Below are 17,612 nucleotides of genomic sequence, written 5' to 3'. Positions count from 1 at the left end.
CACATTCAAACATACATTATTGGGGCTGGGCATTGGGTTCTAGACCGAACCGAACATGCCAAACAGAACAGAAAACAGTGTGAGAATTTTTTTTTTCTTATATTTCAAACCCAAAGAAAAAGTCGAAAATCTTGACCGAACCAAAAACTTCTCCGACAATACTTTTTTTTTTTTGTTGTGCACGCTCCGACAGAGAACATTTAAAATGTCGAAACGAAAGGACAGGCCGAGAAAAGGTTAACTGTAACGCAAAACTAAAAGATTTCCCGCGTCGGCGTCCCTACGGCGGGAAATGCTCACCGGACAAGAAAGCCTGCTTCGGTTGATCGGGAAACGCCGCCGATGTCTCCCCAACCGCCACAATCTCCTTTCAACTCCTACTCCGGTATCCATCTTCTCCCTGAATTTTTTTTAATTCCCATAAAACAAAACAAAAAGTTAACCCCTTTATTCTGAAACTTCCTCTTTTAGAACTCGTTGAATCTCGATGTCAACGACTCTGGCAATCTCATCTCACCAACCGGAGACAATATCCGTTCTCCGGAGACTCCTCCGACTTATCCCGGCAACTCTGGTGGGTAATTAACTAAGAAAGGTTCTGTCTTTTGCAATGGTTTTGAAATTGACAAACTCCTCCACTGTTCACAGATGATTTGAGTGTATCAAGGAAGAACAAGAAGAAACGGAGATTGACTCAGACCACTCTTCTTCAGTGGTCAGGGTCAAAACAATCTCAACATAGTCCTTTGATCCATCCCCCGAAGCAGCAGCAATCAATACTCGAATTTGATGATGACTCAAGTAGTGAGGAGATTTCGAAAACTGTGGCTTTAGACGAAGCCAATGGTGATGAAGCTATTCAGACCTTTATAGTTGGTAGGAAGTTTAGTGATGTTCAGGATTTAGAAGCTGGGGAAAAGATCTGTCTTTTGAGACACCCTGAGAACATCAAGGATCCCAACGCTATAAAGGTTTAACCCTTTTTGTCTTTCTTGTGTGTGTTCTGGTCTCTTTATGTATTGCTTAAGCATTGGATTCTTTTGCTTTCATACTAGGTACTTTCTTCTGACTCTGGGTTGTCTGAGATACTTGGGTATCTACCTAAAGATGTGTCCCAGTGCTTGTCCCCACTGATCGACCAATATGATCTTAAGTTTGAGGTTAGTGACTTCTTGTTGTGCTTTCTCTGATGTAAGCTGAAATGTTAAGATGTATATCTACTTTTTCTTTTGCAGGGAACAATAAATTCTGTTCCTAAGAATTCTTCAGAAGCTGTTTCAGTTAAAGTTGTTTGTCGCAAGATGACATCTGATGGTTGGAAAGAAAGTGAATCTGCTGGTGGAGATTTTAAGCTTATGTGGGAGAAAGTTCTTCAGGTTGTTGAGCATCAGATGTTATTTCCGCCTAAAACGACAAGATACCAGTTGAACTTCAATGTATTAGTACAAGAGGTCCTCAGAAGTTGCTCTCACCTATTCACAGCCGATGAAAAAGCATTCTTGGGTATTCATTTCACCTTTGTTATCTTCACATTTATTTGTCGGTTTCCTTTTATGATGTTGTTGGAATGATTGATTAACTTATTTTTTTCTATACTCTTGTTTCTCATTTTGGCTTACAGAATCCTTCACATCTCTTTCAGAGGATAGCCAGAGACTTTTCATCCGTCTTTACACACGAAAAGGTATCTACTCTGTTAGATTCCTGTTTTGCATAATCCCTCCTCTATTCTTGTTTGTCTGCTCTCTATATGTTGTAAATGGTATTGGTACTAGACAAACTGCATTGAAGGAACCTCAATGAGTTTGGTGTTCCTTTCTTTCCTGTTTTGATGCGTTTAATAGTTTCTAACACTTAGTTATCTACCTTTTCGAATAAACATTCTGTGATTATTTATGGAGTAGATTAGAATAGTGTTAAACTTTTGTAGAATGTTATGTGGATTGTTGTCTCAGTTGTAGTGTTTGGGTTAATTGAAACTTACTTCTTTGCTAATCTTTTCTTGACTGAAGGTAGTTGCACTTCTGGAGATCATGACTATTGTTTTCTTTCTGAAGATACTTTTCTTTGAAACTGTACTTGTTCCAGGGACCACTCTTGCTTGAGTCATTTAAGTTACAGTTCTTATGATACCTTTTTTAATTGTTTGGATGCTTGTTTGTTCAGGACCTTGGTTCAGGCTATCAAATATTTCATACCCTGAGGTATCTGATTCTCTTCAAGCTCTGAAGGATCTAACTGGTAACTAATATGCGCTTCACACACACAATAACTTTGTCTAGTTTCTGTTCTATTCTGAGCATGTTAAAAGACCCTAATATCTATACGATGTTCAGTTAAGGGATTCATGACCTCAGTGGAAAACGCAAATGATCTAAACTACCAAACAATGAAGGAGATCATAGAGTTGCTTAACGTCACTGAACTTCGTGATATCTTATCTGTAAACAAGGTTGGACCAAACTTTCTTTAAAGATGTTTTCTCTGTTAATTGGAAGTATTCGATTTCAAAGGTTGTGGTTCTCTTATTGTGTGATCCAGGTATTCAGCCGCGGCTCAAGAAAGAGAGACCTTATAAATTCACTCTGTTCTTATTACAACGATGGGACGAGGTTAGTTTGTATTTCCTTGTAATTAGACTCTTAAAACCATGTTTCTGTTTCTCTTGGAGGTTGAGTTGTTTTGTTTTTACTTTTAGGATCAACGTAGGAACAATGATTCTGGAAAGAACAGGACTATGTGCTAAGATATCCAGCACATCAGAATCTCTCATATGGCGTGTTGAGGTGAACTCTTCTGCTTGCAGAAACTAGCCTCCTTTATTTAATGATGAGAAAGAAATTAATATGGTTGTAATGTTGCAGAGACTTTTCTTTCTCAACGGAGAGCAGGACCTATCCTCTTTCGTTCTGCTGGATCTTGGTATTATCAAGTACCCAATTTACAAATGCATTGACTCAGAGCAAATATTTTCAGACCGGACTAAGCTTTTAGCATATGAAGAGGTGTTTTACTTGTCTATATTGCTAAAGCAAAAGAAACATGTTTGTCTATACAGTATCTCAAAGCTTCAATTACAGGCCATTGAAGTGGCTCAGTTGATGGATGAGTCTCTTGACTGTGAGGATTCTGGGACAGTGTTGAAATGCATCATGATTGCTGAGACCCGCATATCTAGTTCCTCTTCTTCAGAATCTGCGCTATTTAATTGCTTTACAGCTCCATGGGTTTACTCAAAGATGGTTCTTTTAGGAGTTTCCTTTCTTGAGAACCAAAAGAGGCATGTTGAAAACAAACCATCTCCTCTTTTGTTAACTTGTTCAGATGATTCTGTTGACACTCTTGTCTCTGGTTTCAGATATAACCAAGCAGTTTATCTACTGAGACGTCTGCTTAGTTGCTTCAGTTGTGACGGGAGACGAGGATACTGGACAGTGAGGTTATCAACAGATTTGGAGCACATGGGACGACCAAACGAGAGTCTTTCAGTAGCAGAACAAGGACTATTGGATCCTTGGGTGCGTGCTGGTTCAAGAATAGCTTTGCAGAGACGCATTCTTCGTCTGGCAAAACCTCCAAGGCGCTGGAAAACTCCCACCTTCCCAAATCTCGTCGACAACAAGATCCCTGAGGTTACCATTCAAGGGAGGTCATTGAACTGTGAAGTTGGCATGAAGAACAGGTTCTATGGAGAAGACGGAGAGCAATGTGGAGTTGAGCAGCTCGCATTGCAGTATTACAATGGAGAAGGAGGAGGATGGCAGGGGATGCATACAGAGAGTAGCATCTGGTTAACCATTTTTGGTCTTCTCATGTGGGACATTCTGTTCTCTGACGTCCCTGGTGTTTTCCAAACTCGGTTCCAGGTTAATGAAGCTCACTAATTAGTGTCTCATTCATACAACAAATCGAATGTCTCTCATCTTTGTTCTTTTTGTGTAGACTGCTCCCTTGGACTTAGAGACTGAATCTTTCTATCAAACCAGGAAAGAAACAATAGAGGCACAGCTGGAGAAAGTTGCAAGCGGAATGGCTGAAGAGATACTTATCATATCATATGAAACACACCGTGGAACAGCGTGCAGAGGAGTGGCGTGGGAGCGGTTTTCGTTAGAGGAACTGAGAGCAGCAGTGGCTTGTGTTGGAGGCAAGTGTGTAGCATCGCTTTGTCGGTATCTAGCTCAAGATTATAGGAGCTGGTGCAGTGGAATGCCTGATCTGCTTCTGTGGCGGTTCAAGGAGAATGGTTATGAAGGTGAAGCTAAGCTTGTGGAAGTGAAGTCAGAGAAAGATAGGTTATCAGAACAGCAACGAGCTTGGCTTCTGCTTCTAATGGATTCAGGCTTCAATGTTGAGATTTGCAAAGTAAGACCTGCTTGTGTTTAATTAAAGCTATATACACATAGATGATTTATCATAATTAACACATAATAAAACATTATTTGTTGTATCAATGATTGATCAAGTAGCCTCTCTCTTTTCTTTTTTCTTGTACCATATAATGAAGACTAATTAAAAGAAAATGAAGATTAATTTTCTCGTACTTTTATTGTTGACTGATAGAAGGGAATCGATTTTGAAATAGTATTGAAAGAACATCTTTATAAGTACAAATTAAAGTATATACCAAAATAATCAATTTATATTAATGATCCTTTTTTACTTAATTAATATTGTTGAATAAATGGTACAATTTTTGTGTATTTGATAAGGAAATAGACTTTTGGGTTTCACTTAGTGGCATGCACAGAACTAAACATGATCTCAAACAAAAATTAGTCAATGAGAATTTCTAATTTATAAAACATTATTAAGTCATTAAACGGACCTGTTGATCTTCCCTAAACCTGCAAGAAACAACAATGTTATTAATTTTCTTTATCCTGATTAGTAGTTTAGTCTATTGCAATGGACAACCAAATTACTAAGAAATGATGAGTCACCAACAAAAGACTATTTACAGACTGTAGACAACAAAGAGCCTCAAGTAGAAAAGTAGTTAAACTAATCTGATGAGAGAGACGAGACAAAGTCCTTTAGTTTTAGTTGACTACTAGGCTGAAAAATCTTCTCTTGTCTTTATTACAATATTACTTCTTCTTGTACACCATCTCTCTCATCTCGCAGATCTAAAGAAAGAGAGAGAGAGATTAAGACAAAACCATGAGAAAAGGAGATTTAACTCCTGACAGAGATCGTGTGATTGAGGAACATGAGTTGCAAGAAACTCGGTTTAGTCCTGAAACAGAGAGGAACAAGAATGCTAGACAATACCAAAGAGAAGAAGATGAAGAAGAAGAAGAGGAAGAAGAAGAATCTGTGGAGGGAATATTTGAGAGCAGAGAGGTTCCTTCTTGGAAGAAGCAGCTAACTATTAGAGCTTTTGTGGTTAGCTTTGCTTTAAGCATCTTGTTCAGCTTCATTGTGATGAAGCTCAACCTCACAACAGGAATCATCCCTTCTCTTAACGTCTCTGCTGGTCTTTTGGGATTCTTCTTCGTCAAGACATGGACCAAGATGCTTCATAAATCTGGTCTTTTGAAACAACCCTTTACGAGACAAGAGAACACAGTTATTCAGACTTGTGTTGTTGCTTCCTCAGGCATTGCCTTTAGCGGTAATACAAACAAAGAATCTCAAAACTTTTGAATCAAGATTTGTTTTCTTTTCTTGATTTCTGACTTTTTTTTTTTTTTTCATAAATAGACAAAATCTTTGAGGTCTTAATCACACACAACTCACCTGCCCTTTATTTATGCTTTGTTAATTAAATTTAATTGCAACAGGAGGGTTTGGGACTTACCTATTTGCAATGAGTGAACGAATAGCTAACCATTCAGGAGATGCTGCTCGTGGCGTTAAGGACCCTTCTTTGGGTTGGATCATAGCTTTTCTCTTTGTTGTCAGCTTTCTTGGCCTCTTCTCTGTTGTCCCTCTTCGAAAGGTATGTGTAAAACCCAAAAGAGACATTAAAGCAGCTGGTGGAATCTTACACTTGCTATGTTTTTTTTTGTAGATAATGATAATAGACTTCAAACTAACATACCCAAGTGGCACTGCAACTGCTCACCTTATCAACAGCTTTCACACTCCTCAAGGAGCAAAGCTGGCCAAGTATGAGACTTACGTCTTGCTTACTAGTTTTTTTTTTTTTTTTTTGAGTTATCTGCTTATTGACTTGTGGCTCTGTGTAATCAGGGAACAAGTGAGAGTGTTGGGGAAGTTCTTCTCCTTGAGCTTCCTTTGGGGTTTCTTCCAATGGTTCTTTACTGCAGGAGAAAACTGTGGGTTTCACAGTTTCCCTACCTTTGGACTCAGAGCATACCAATACAAGTAAGCATTAGGATATTAATTAACTGATTCATTGTCTTTGGCTCATGAACTGGTTTGTTGTCTCATAAGCTGGTTTTATTATATCGAACAGGTTCTACTTTGATTTTTCAGCAACATATGTAGGTGTTGGTATGATATGCCCATACATAATCAACATATCTCTCCTTTTGGGTGGGATTCTCTCTTGGGGGCTGATGTGGCCTCTCATTGAAACTAGAAAGGGAGATTGGTTCCCTTCTGATGTTGAATCTAGCAGCATGAGCGGTCTTCAAGCTTACAAGGTTAAAAAAAAACAAAAAAACTCCCATCGCTCACTTTTTTATTCACAGCTAACAATTGTTCCTTTCTCCTCTTCAGGTGTTCATTGCTGTTGCAATGATCCTAGGAGATGGTGTATACAACTTTTGCAAGGTGTTCAGCCGAACCCTTTCAGGACTATTCAAGCAGATCCGAGGTGAAGCTAGTTGGAGAAACTCTCTTTCACGCGAAGAAGAGCCCCCTGCTTCTCCATTGACACCAAAGATATCTTATGATGACCAACGTAGAACAAGATTCTTCCTTAAAGACCAGATTCCTTCATGGTTTGCTGGTGGAGGGTATGTGCTTATAGCTGCAGTATCTATAGCTATACTACCTCAAATGTTCGATCAGCTGCGATGGTACTACATTCTGGTCATCTATGTCTTTGCCCCAGTCTTAGCCTTCTGCAATGCTTATGGAGCTGGGCTCACTGACTGGTCACTAGCATCAACCTATGGAAAACTCGCCATATTCACAATCGGAGCATGGGCTGGTTCGGACCATGGAGGTGTTCTTGCAGGCTTAGCGGCTTGTGGAGTCATGATGAACATAGTTTCCACAGCTTCAGACCTGACACAAGATTTCAAGACAGGTTACCTAACATTGTCATCTCCAAGGGCCATGTTTGTAAGCCAAGTGATTGGAACAGCAATGGGGTGTCTGGTTTCTCCCTGTGTGTTCTGGCTTTTCTACAAGGCATTTGATGATCTCGGCCTCCCAAACAGCAAGTACCCTGCACCCTTTGCTACTGTGTACAGAAGCATGGCGAAACTCGGTGTTGAAGGTGTTTCTTCTCTGCCAAGAGACTGTCTTGTGCTGTGCTACGCGTTTTTCGGTTTTGCCATACTGATAAACGTAGTGAAAGATGGTCTTGGGAACAGATGGGGAAGGTATGTACCTCTTCCCATGGCGATGGCTATACCGTTTTTCTTAGGGCCTTACTTTGCGATCGACATGTGCGTGGGGAGTTTGGTTTTGTTTGTCTGGGAGAGACTAGATGCTCCAAGGGCTGAAGCTTTTGCAACAGCAGTGGCTTCTGGTTTGATATGTGGAGATGGAATCTGGACTTTGCCAAGCTCTGTGCTCGCTATAGCTGGAGTTGAACCTCCTATCTGCATGAAGTTTCTCTCATCTGAAACGAATCACAGAGTCGACAAGTTTCTGCAAGGATCCTCTTAGTTTTTTTTTAAGCTCAATGGGATGGATCTGCCTTGGTCAATCGTATAGATAGATGAGAGACTTTTGTATCAAATTGAACAAACATGCTTTTATACATAACTTGGCGAACACATACTACTACTAATAAGCTTGATGAATTCCATTATCACATTCCTGTTATTTCTGAAACATAATTATCAGTCTTGTAGCAATTTCTCTTACAGAACATTTACTAAAAAGAGATAGAAACTGTTCATTCTCACAGCAAAAAGAATCAATAGACCTCTATTTCTTCTGGGCGGCCTTTGAGGATGATTTGGCCTTTGAAGTACCAACTGTTTTCTGCTCTGCTTTCTTGAATAGGTTGGCTACCGTAGCTTGAACAAGCTTGCCGTCTTTGCTGTTTGATTTTTCCTTTTTAGCCGGAAGTTCGGTAGGTAACTTGCCTGTTGAAGCAGTGGTGATATCAGCTTGAGGTTCCTCACGAACTCTTGTTGAAGAATCAGTTTCCAACAGCGGCTTCTCATCTTCTTCATCAGATGTATTGCCTTCACTTTCACCTGAGGAGTTTTCTGGAGAAGTTTCTGCAAAGCTGTGGAAATTGTTTTAAAAAAAAAGGCTGTTAAACCTGATACTACTTATTGGATAACGACAACTAAAGATCTTATAAAGGAGAACGAAACACAGGAAGTCACACATGTACGCAGATATATAAACAACAAATGATAGAATCAACGGTAATATATATAAACCAAAGATCTTAGCAAGTAGAGTGAAACTCAGAAGCCTCATAGAGGCAAATGTATTAACGATATAACACATAAAACTAGACAGGCATCATAGATATTAGTTACAAATCAAATGACAGAAAGTGATTCCCCAGACTAAATCTAATAACTCATCATATATATCGGCATCACTAAAGCTAGAAAGAGTGTTTGCTTGAAGTAGAAAGGATGATTACTTGAACTTCTTGCCAGAGTTTCTCTGAGACTGTCGAACAGGAGTTAGTTGAACTGGTGTCACTTGAATCTTATCGTCCGTAAACTCTCCATCATCAGACAAAATCTCCTCCATTTCAACTTCAGGTGAGTCTGTCTCTGTCTCAGTTGGTTGGCTACCAGTTTCAGGAGTCGCAGCCGTCTTAACCGAAGCTGAAGCTGCAGCTGTGGTTGATGCTGCTCCTGCGCCGCCTCGGAAATCAAACTCCTCAGTTTTCTCTGCCTGAAACCAAACAGTTCTCTTATCTTATATGAAACCTCAATCTGTAATTTAAGTTAGCTAAACTGCAACGTACCTGAGGAGACAGTTCCTTAGGGAAGTCAAGACGTGCTTCCTCAGGGTTCTCCTCTTTAGTCCCAATCCACCATGACTCAGAGAACACAATCTGTATACATATTAAACCAAATGCTCAATACTCAAAGATAGGACACTGAAGGTTCCAAGCCCAGAGACTAACCATGTTATCAAAGTAGTCATCGCATAAGACATTCTTGCCACCTCTAGAGAACTGCAGAGTCAAGTATCTGTTCTTCGGATACAGAATCGTTCCAAAAAGCTTCATTCGACCCTAAAAGAACGCACCACCAAGATCAGTGGTGATTCCGATCAACATTGAGCGAACTAGGGTAAGATCTGATCTGACCTGGGGGAAGTTGAGGTAGAGGACGGGGTTCTTGGTGGAGAGACGATCGAGATCGCCGATGGTGGCGCCGGAGACGGGGGCGAGGAGGCCGGGGAAGGAGAAGAGGAAGCGGTTCTTGCGCTGCGACTTGCGGATGATGTCGCAGCCGTGGTGTTTGAGGACTTGCTTGGAAGGTTTGAGAGAGGAGAGGCATCGGGAAGGAGAGTCGGAGAGGAGTTTGTTGTCGAGAGCTAGGGTTTTCAGTCTCTTTCTCTGTTTAGACTCTGGATCGTCTTTGTCTCCTCCTTTCTTCGATGATGAAGCTCGTACCATTGCTGCTAATACTTACTACTCCCTCTCTCTCTCTCTGACTTCTAAAGCTTATCTGTGTCTTCTTCTTCCTCTAAACTAAATCAAATTTAGGCCGCCTACGCTTTTCTTTTTTCTTTTTTTTTTTTTAAACACCAAACTAAACTGATAGTAAAAAGCTAGAAGAGCATAAAAATTTACAACCAAAGCAGAATATTACAAAACAAGTAAAGATAAAACCATCGAAAAGCAAATCATGCTCAGCGAAATGAATAAACCCAAAAAGAAGCTTCATTTTTATTTTCAGGACGATAGTTCGAAAGAACAATTGATAATCAAAATCGACGTTGATACACCTATAAATTGGAGGAAAATCTGTTACATATTTTCAGTTGGTTTGGATTCAGGTGATTACCAATTTACTTCAAAAATTCTACATATTAAAGTATTTAGGTGAACGTTGCTAAAAAAAATATTTCGGGTGAACAAAAAAAAAGTATTTTAAGGTAATTTGAGTATTTTTTTGGTATTATAAATATGGTTTTGAAAGTTTCAAATTTAGATTTTATATAGTTTGGATTCGGATAAAATTCAAAATTTCTAGATATATATTTTAATATTTATGGATATTTTAGATATTCGTGGGTTTTGAGATATAGTTCAGTTACTTTAGATTCTAAATAGCCGAATTGAATCTACTCGGACCCAATATAACCAAAATTTACTGGTTTTTTTCATAGGTGTTTAGTTTTGTGATTTGAACGATCTGGATCCAGTTAAAACCAATCTAAATTAGAGTGAGAACGAATCGAATATCTGTATTTTTGGAGATATTCATGATCCGATTCGATCTGTACAAATTTTTTTTTGGCTTGGTTCTATTCGGATCAAGGCTGCATGCAGTTACAAATTGACATGACTACTCTCTCGCTATTAAAACTGTGAATTAAATAAGCTTCTTTCGATCTGACCATTGCTTTTGCGTCTGAAAGTTTTGCTTATTTACTCTGGACCCAGCTGGTAAAGTGCATATAATCTTCTTTTCAACAATCTAGAGATCTTACAGTTGAAGCAAGTAGGCGTACACAACGAGGAAGCTTTGTACAGTTTATGTTACTACATAGCAGCTGGATGTTTAACTGTAATGATATGTTTTTCTGGATTGTTGAAGATGTTATATATCATTATAGTGATGGTTACAGAACAAGGATAGCCTCTGGATCCAGATCTCATTGTTACAATGTGTATATGATGAAGTAGTTGAATTTCAGACCACTACCAGCTCGATCAGTAGAGTTGTGTGCCAGTCTAAGTTACTTTGCTGCATCCATTTCAGGGAAATCATAATAGTATACATCAAACAAGTTGAATCAAAACAGATTATTCAGCACTACTTACTATGGATCAGAAAACATGAATAGACTGCTATGTTTAACAAGGCAAGTAGAACATAAGCAGACAAACATTATTGCAATGCATGCTAACTAATGTAATAAAATATGCAAAATTGAACGTAAAGAGTAAAATAATTTATTGTGCAGGACGATGGAGCAAAGCAGGCGATGGGCTAACGCTGGATTTGATAAACGGATTAAGTCTCTTCAACCACTTGGACTTCCTCTTCTTCTCTCCAGGTTCAGTTCTTGTTTCACTCATCTTTCTCTTCTTGCTCTTGCTCTTATCCAACCCAAAGCATCTCGGCGAGGTTTCATTTTCATAGACAGACTCTCTCGATGAAGACTGCAACGCGTACACTTGGTTCTGTAGAAGACACATCTCGTGAAAATGATCGTTCCTCATCTTAAGCACGCATCTAGCGAGCCTCACTGCCTCTTTTTTCATGAACAGCGCTTCGGTGGCGAGGTCTCTGTTCTCTTCCAAGAGAGAAGTGAGTTTGTATCCAAGATTCGTTGTTTCCTCTACCGCTACTTCTTTCTCCATGTCAAGCAACGTCACAAGCTTCTTTAACAACTCGATCGTCTTGGAAGCTTCTCGGAACTTTTGTTCTCCGCGACGCAACTCGTCCTGCGCCATATCTTTTTCCGTGTTTGCGGTCGCGAGCTGCGAGACTAACTCTTCGATTTTCTGCTTATCACAAGTGGTGATTTGCATATGTTGGAAGGACAAGATGCTCGTAACTTCAGAACTAGTGTCAGAATCATTGTCATGAGAAACGGGTTTAGGGAGGTTTTGTGGTTTGGCATGGTTGTAACGGTTCAGTAGAGTTGTGTAACTATCGTAGAGATCTTCACAGAGTGAGAGAATGAGAGGACGTCTCTGGTAAAACCAGTCAGCACGCTGAGAAAGTGTTTCACCGGTTTGGTTTTCTTCAAGAGCAGAGACGCGCAATACTTGCATCCGAGATTCAAGCTCTGTATTCATCAAAAAAATCATTTTTTACACAATTTTTCAGACCAAAGTAAGCATTACATAGATCAGACAGAATTTTTGGTTAGTGTACCGGAGAGAGATGGAAATTGTGGAAGAGAAGGCTGAGAGGCATCCATGGGTTTTGTCTTCAGACAGAGAGTTATTTTGATGTTTAAGGGACGCAGAGTAGTAAAACTTGAGCTTCAAAGAAAATAAAAAATCCCAGATTTTGCAAAAATATAAAAGAAAAAATAGCAAAACGAAAGAATCAGTGAGATGATTTGAACACTAATGGGACCTATTTACTGCAAAATATACAGAAAAGGTATGAGGAAAATCTACAGATTCAAAAAAATCATAGAGATAGAGAGAGAGCTGAGAAACTGGAGATTTGTTATCATAAAAGAAGCAGTGGTATGCGCTTAATTCAAAATTTGTAATGTTTATTTTCATTATTATTCGAATTTAAACATTCATATTACTAGTCTATTAGTAACAAAACGTGTTTACTATCTATATCGAATAATACATTTCAAATCAGCAGTTATAAAAGAGGCAACAGTATCCCCTTAATTAAAAAAAAAAAAATTTAAAAGGCTTTCAAACTTAATTGAAAATTTATAGGTGTATTTGGAGATTTTGTTCAAATTTTAAATCAACAGTTATATAAGAATGTTTTCCAACGTAAAATTGGAGATTTGTTGATCGCAAAAGAGACCGCAAAATATTTGCTTATTTCAAATTTTTGTAGTAAATTTCATGAAACCTATATAAATACAAGTGCGTTTTATACGTAGAATTGATGTTTCGATTAGTAACAAAACTACGTGTTTTGCCTGCATATTCGGACATAATCTTTTTATGAATATTTATTAGTTTAAATCAAACCATCACGATAAGTTATTTTTTACGTCTTCAAAAAATTAAATCAAACATCAGATTCTTTATATATGATAAGTTTTTCATTAAAAACACTCAAATATTAAAAAGTATTTTTGAAAATATATTTATGCAAATGTAATCACTTGATTAATATTTGATTATAAATTATAAATTGTTGTATAACTTAATTTAAATTTTTTATAGTAGAAATATTATTTCAAGATAACAACACAATATAAAAGAATTATCTTGTTTTCAAAATATAATATTATTAATATAAAATTCGATTTTAATTATATAATTAAATATATATAAATTCATTAAGATAACATCAAAATATATAAGAATTATCTTTTTTAAATGATATTACTACTATAAATTCATTTTTAATTATAATAAAATATATAAAAATTTATTAAGTGTAACAATGACATTAATCAGTCTAACTTTTAACGTGAGGGCTCCGTTGTGAAAAATTGTTTCGCAAATAATAGTGTTGATATGTTTACTTACATACTATTCAATATCCACTAAAAATAAACATTGCTCCAATGTAAATCCTAAAAAAAAATAAGGGAGAATTTCATGTTTACCATATTGTTGATACTTGATACTATTATTCATGTTTACCTTAATTAAATGTACCATTTTACAAATACTTTCTTATACGTTTTCAAATTCGAGCCTTTTTATAAATTATTTTTCAATTTTTTTCTTTTCAAATTTTCTTTTTGAAATTCAAAAATTATTTTTGAAACTATTTTTATTTTTTTAAATTAAAAATTTATTTATATATTTATTAAAATTTTAAACCCACCTTTCAGAACTCAATCCCTCAACTCTAAATTCTAAGTCTAAATTAGTTAACCCGAGGGTTATAAGTGTTTATTAACTTTTTAAAAATGAAGAAAAATGTGGTTAATGTAAACATGAAAAATGTTATTAAGAATGTGATAGTTTAGGCAATTTCCAAAAATATAGGGAAATCGCATTTTTAACCATGAAAGTGTAGAAAAAATAGCACTTAAACTTTGGTTCTCGAAAACTCACACTTCAAAACCATTAAATCAGTTATGTTAACACATAAAACCCTGACACTAACTTACTTCTTTACCACACAAAATGTGACTGGTACTATTGATCCGTGAAAACTATGATGTGTCTGTTATTTTACATTTTTTCGTTTAAAAATAGAAAATAAAAAACAGCTAAAATAATAAAAATATATGAAATAATAAAAATCAAAATTATAAATAAATTCAGAAATAAATAGAAAAAATTCAGACAACCAAAATAAATGGATAAATTAATTAATTTTTTGAATAGATTAAAATATTAACAAGTTCAAAACAGGTAAATCAATTCAACACGTGCCAATGAGAATTTCCTTCATATTTTTCATATGTGACGGTTTCTCAATATATCGATGGTAATATTTTTCATACATATTATTATTGATGTTGATAGCTTCTTAACATATTGTTAATGACGGTTACCGATATATCAAGGTAAAAATTATATTAACAATGATATGTGAAGAAGTTATCAACATTAAACCGTTACCGTCGATACATCGGAAACCTTCACCAACAATTTGTCACGAAGTTATCAACATCAATAATAATATTAGATAAAAAACGTTTACTGTTGATATATTGAGAAGCCATCACATATGACAAATATGTTAGAATTTTTCACTGGCATAAGTTAAATTTATTTACCTATTTTGAACTTTTTGAATTTTTTGTTTTGAATTTTTATTTATTTTTAATTATTTTAATTCGTTAATAAATTTTAATTTATTATTTATTTATTTACTCATTTATCTTTTTGAATTTTTATATTTATTTTTACATTTATTTATGAATTTATTTATTATTTTGGGACATCAGCTACCGTGGATCTTGGTCAAAATACATAATCACAAAAAGGAACCGGGGAATACCTATTTGTTCACATAATAATTTCGAATACAAACAAAATTTAAAATCTAAACATTCTAAACATTCAATTGTCAAAGTTGGATTTAATTAAAAAGGAACTAGAGGTCGACAGTAGAACTCATCTATCTATATACTAATAAAGTTGAATTAAAAGTGATAGATTTAAGTTATGGTTCATTCGGTGCATAAACAGGACCAAGAGCTTCCACAGTTGAGGAGATTATGGGACATCAGCTACCATGGATCCCGGTCAAATACATAATCACAAAAAGCCAACCAGAAAATACCCATCAGTTCAAGTAATAATTTCGAATACAAACAAAATATAACATTTAAACATTCAATTGTCAAAGTTGGATTTAATTAAAAAGGAACTAAAGGTCAGACAGTAGAACTCATCTATCTATCTATCTATACTAATAAAGTTGAATTTACTCTCTGCTTACGCATCTACCTCATTATATGAATTAAAAGTGATGGATTAAAGTTATGATTCATTTGGTGCATAAACAGGACCAGGAGCATCCACAGTTGAGGAGATTATGGGACATCAGCTACCATGGATCCCGGTCAAATACATAATCACAAAAAGCCAACCAGAAAATTATACAAGTTAATATGGCTCTGATACCAACTAATATAGTATGTGGATCCGAACGTTTAGTCTAAGAATGCCCACTCGAAATCACACGTCTTGTGTTAGTTGAAAACAATAGTTTTAGCCAAATGCAAGAGATAAAAGCCAAAGCTCTTTCATTAAATTGAAAATAAAGGTGGTCTCTTACAAGTTTAGAGATCCATATTTATACTACTTAGCATAAATCATAAGTCCTCTTGGATTCAAATCTACCTCATCCAAAAGTCTTAATCTAAATCCTTATAGTAATAGGAAAAACGTATGTTTATCTTAAAACAAAAGAAATAAGTACAAATCGAAAAGGAAATAACATTAAAACCGAAAGCTCTTGATGGAAGTATTCCTATGCTGCATCAGTAGCTAAGAAAGAGATATAGCAAAATCATTGTTGAACTTTTTGCTATTAACGAAATAAACAAATCACTTGAGATATAGATACTTGAACTCAAGTAGTGAGACCATACAACCAAGACAAAGTTTAATACAAACAAACTCATATATTTTAACAACTACAAACATTAGGATTAACAAATAACAAATATCATGCTTAATTAACAAATAACAAATATCATGCGTGAAGCGCAGAAAAGTCACTAGTTTTAAAAAGAATTGCACACGTGTCATTATTAGGAGAGAGTTATGATTAGGTGGATTTCTAAGAAGAGAATAAACTCTACTTTATTGTCATAGATAATATTTTTTCCGTTAAAAGTTTTTTTCATAAAAATAGTAGTTTTATGTTTTCAATATAATTTTTTAGTTTCTTTCTCTATTTACTCATATTAATTAAGATAATTACTACATATTATACATCAATAATATTAAAATAGGAACATGACAAATTGATAAAATATTATGTCCAATTATTTACTTTTATATAACTGAATATAACTGAATCTAAAGTTAATTATAAGTCATGGTAGTTACATAATTTTTCTACAGGAAACAGACAAGTTGCATTTTTTTTTGTAACTGGCGGGACCCACTCCATTTTTTCCTACTAATAATCAAAATATCACTTATATTTTTTGTAACCGGCGCTCTAATACTTAATTTTGGATTTGATTAACGTAATGGAAAATGAGATAAGCATCAATAATATTAATATTTGTAACTGGCAGGACCCACTTAACTCTAAGTATAAAATTTAATTATTATATTATAAACATTTTATATTTTTTAATAAATACAAAATAAATTGTAATTTCACTTTTTATTTTTACCTCTCTAATATTACAAAAGAGAATATATATTATTTTCACTGACTATTAAAGTATAATATTTAATTACAATAAATTTTGATATTATTTTTCAAAACTACTTATCAAACTACAACAACATAACTTATATTTCAGTCAAAGAAATTAGAATTTATTCAACTAGGATTAATTAATTTACATTTTGAATATTTTACACAGATATTAAATTTATTAATTAACAAAGCACATGATGTTAAAATAGAGTTTGACAAGGCTTAAGTGATCTTTTAATAGAAATATATATATTCATAAAAACTCATTTAGTTTAACGGATTTTAAATAGTTGATTCGATTAAAAAATATTTATTAAATGTGATTTTACTTAAAATTAGTAAAAATCATATTAATATATTTACATATAATATATATTAAACAGAATATATTAAAAATTAAAATTTTAAAACATTTTTTCAAAAAATTGTTTGGTTTTCGGTGCGGGTTGAGTTTGATATTTGTTTTCAGATACCAATACTATTAAATTAGAAACATATCAAGTTGACAGTTGAATCCAACTTAAAAAGATATAGCTGCATCTAAAATATAACTACATTACATAAAATATAATTGCATAAATATACAACTAAAAAAACACACAATTCCTATAAAGTCTAACTGATGTTTGTCATATCTTTTCAGCTTCTTTTATTTGCTAATAAATCTAACTGTTTACAACTACATAAAAAACACACGAGTTCTCAAAAACTCTTACTAATAATAATTAAAAAAAATAAAACAAATATAATTACAAAAACATAGATATCATTACAAAAAATACAAATATGAAAATTAAATTTATA

The 17,612-nt window shown here is 34.9% G+C and overlaps 3 protein-coding genes across 4 annotated transcripts; 1 reads left to right on the top strand and 2 right to left on the bottom strand.

Moving 5' to 3' along the window:
• Window positions 1–43: 43 nt before the first annotated feature.
• Window positions 44–7,957, top strand: LOC103833011 (fanconi-associated nuclease 1 homolog). Of its 2 annotated transcripts, XM_009109114.3 has the most exons (14): window positions 44–385; window positions 472–574; window positions 649–971; window positions 1,056–1,160; window positions 1,236–1,503; window positions 1,622–1,684; window positions 2,167–2,241; window positions 2,337–2,452; window positions 2,542–2,612; window positions 2,699–2,786; window positions 2,865–3,005; window positions 3,081–3,280; window positions 3,359–3,866; window positions 3,943–4,545. In XM_009109114.3, the coding sequence occupies exons 1-14, from the start codon at window positions 293–295 to the stop codon at window positions 4,384–4,386; spliced, it is 2,598 nt and encodes an 865-aa protein (XP_009107362.1). In that variant the 5' UTR covers window positions 44–292; the 3' UTR covers window positions 4,387–4,545. The 2 variants fall into 2 exon arrangements, with proteins under 2 accessions (XP_009107362.1, XP_033132623.1); XM_033276732.1 differs by lacking the exons at window positions 2,167–2,241; window positions 2,337–2,452; window positions 2,542–2,612; ... (3 more) ...; window positions 3,359–3,866; window positions 3,943–4,545 and adding exons at window positions 5,434–5,617; window positions 5,787–5,944; window positions 6,017–6,114; ... (1 more) ...; window positions 6,425–6,614; window positions 6,691–7,957 and having other exon boundaries at window positions 1,622–1,695.
• On the bottom strand, window positions 7,886–9,858 carry LOC103833010 (DNA-binding protein RHL1). The gene is made up of 5 exons (XM_009109113.3): window positions 9,437–9,858; window positions 9,251–9,361; window positions 9,089–9,178; window positions 8,756–9,015; window positions 7,886–8,383 (listed from the first exon to the last, which is right to left on the bottom strand). The coding sequence occupies exons 1-5, from the start codon at window positions 9,746–9,748 to the stop codon at window positions 8,077–8,079; spliced, it is 1,080 nt and encodes a 359-aa protein (XP_009107361.1). The 5' UTR covers window positions 9,749–9,858; the 3' UTR covers window positions 7,886–8,076.
• A 1,317-nt stretch (window positions 9,859–11,175) lies between these two features.
• On the bottom strand, window positions 11,176–16,157 carry LOC103833008 (kinase-interacting family protein). Its single transcript, XM_009109111.3, has 2 exons — window positions 12,186–16,157; window positions 11,176–12,096 (listed from the first exon to the last, which is right to left on the bottom strand). The coding sequence occupies exons 1-2, from the start codon at window positions 12,229–12,231 to the stop codon at window positions 11,255–11,257; spliced, it is 888 nt and encodes a 295-aa protein (XP_009107359.1). The 5' UTR covers window positions 12,232–16,157; the 3' UTR covers window positions 11,176–11,254.
• Window positions 16,158–17,612: the final 1,455 nt, after the last annotated feature.

Source organism: Brassica rapa, chromosome A08 (assembly GCF_000309985.2).
Source record: "Brassica rapa cultivar Chiifu-401-42 chromosome A08, CAAS_Brap_v3.01, whole genome shotgun sequence".
In the NCBI taxonomy this organism is placed as follows: domain Eukaryota; kingdom Viridiplantae; phylum Streptophyta; class Magnoliopsida; order Brassicales; family Brassicaceae; genus Brassica; species Brassica rapa.
The sequence above is the reverse complement of the archived record's forward strand: the minus strand, read 5'-3'. Positions and strand labels throughout refer to the sequence as shown.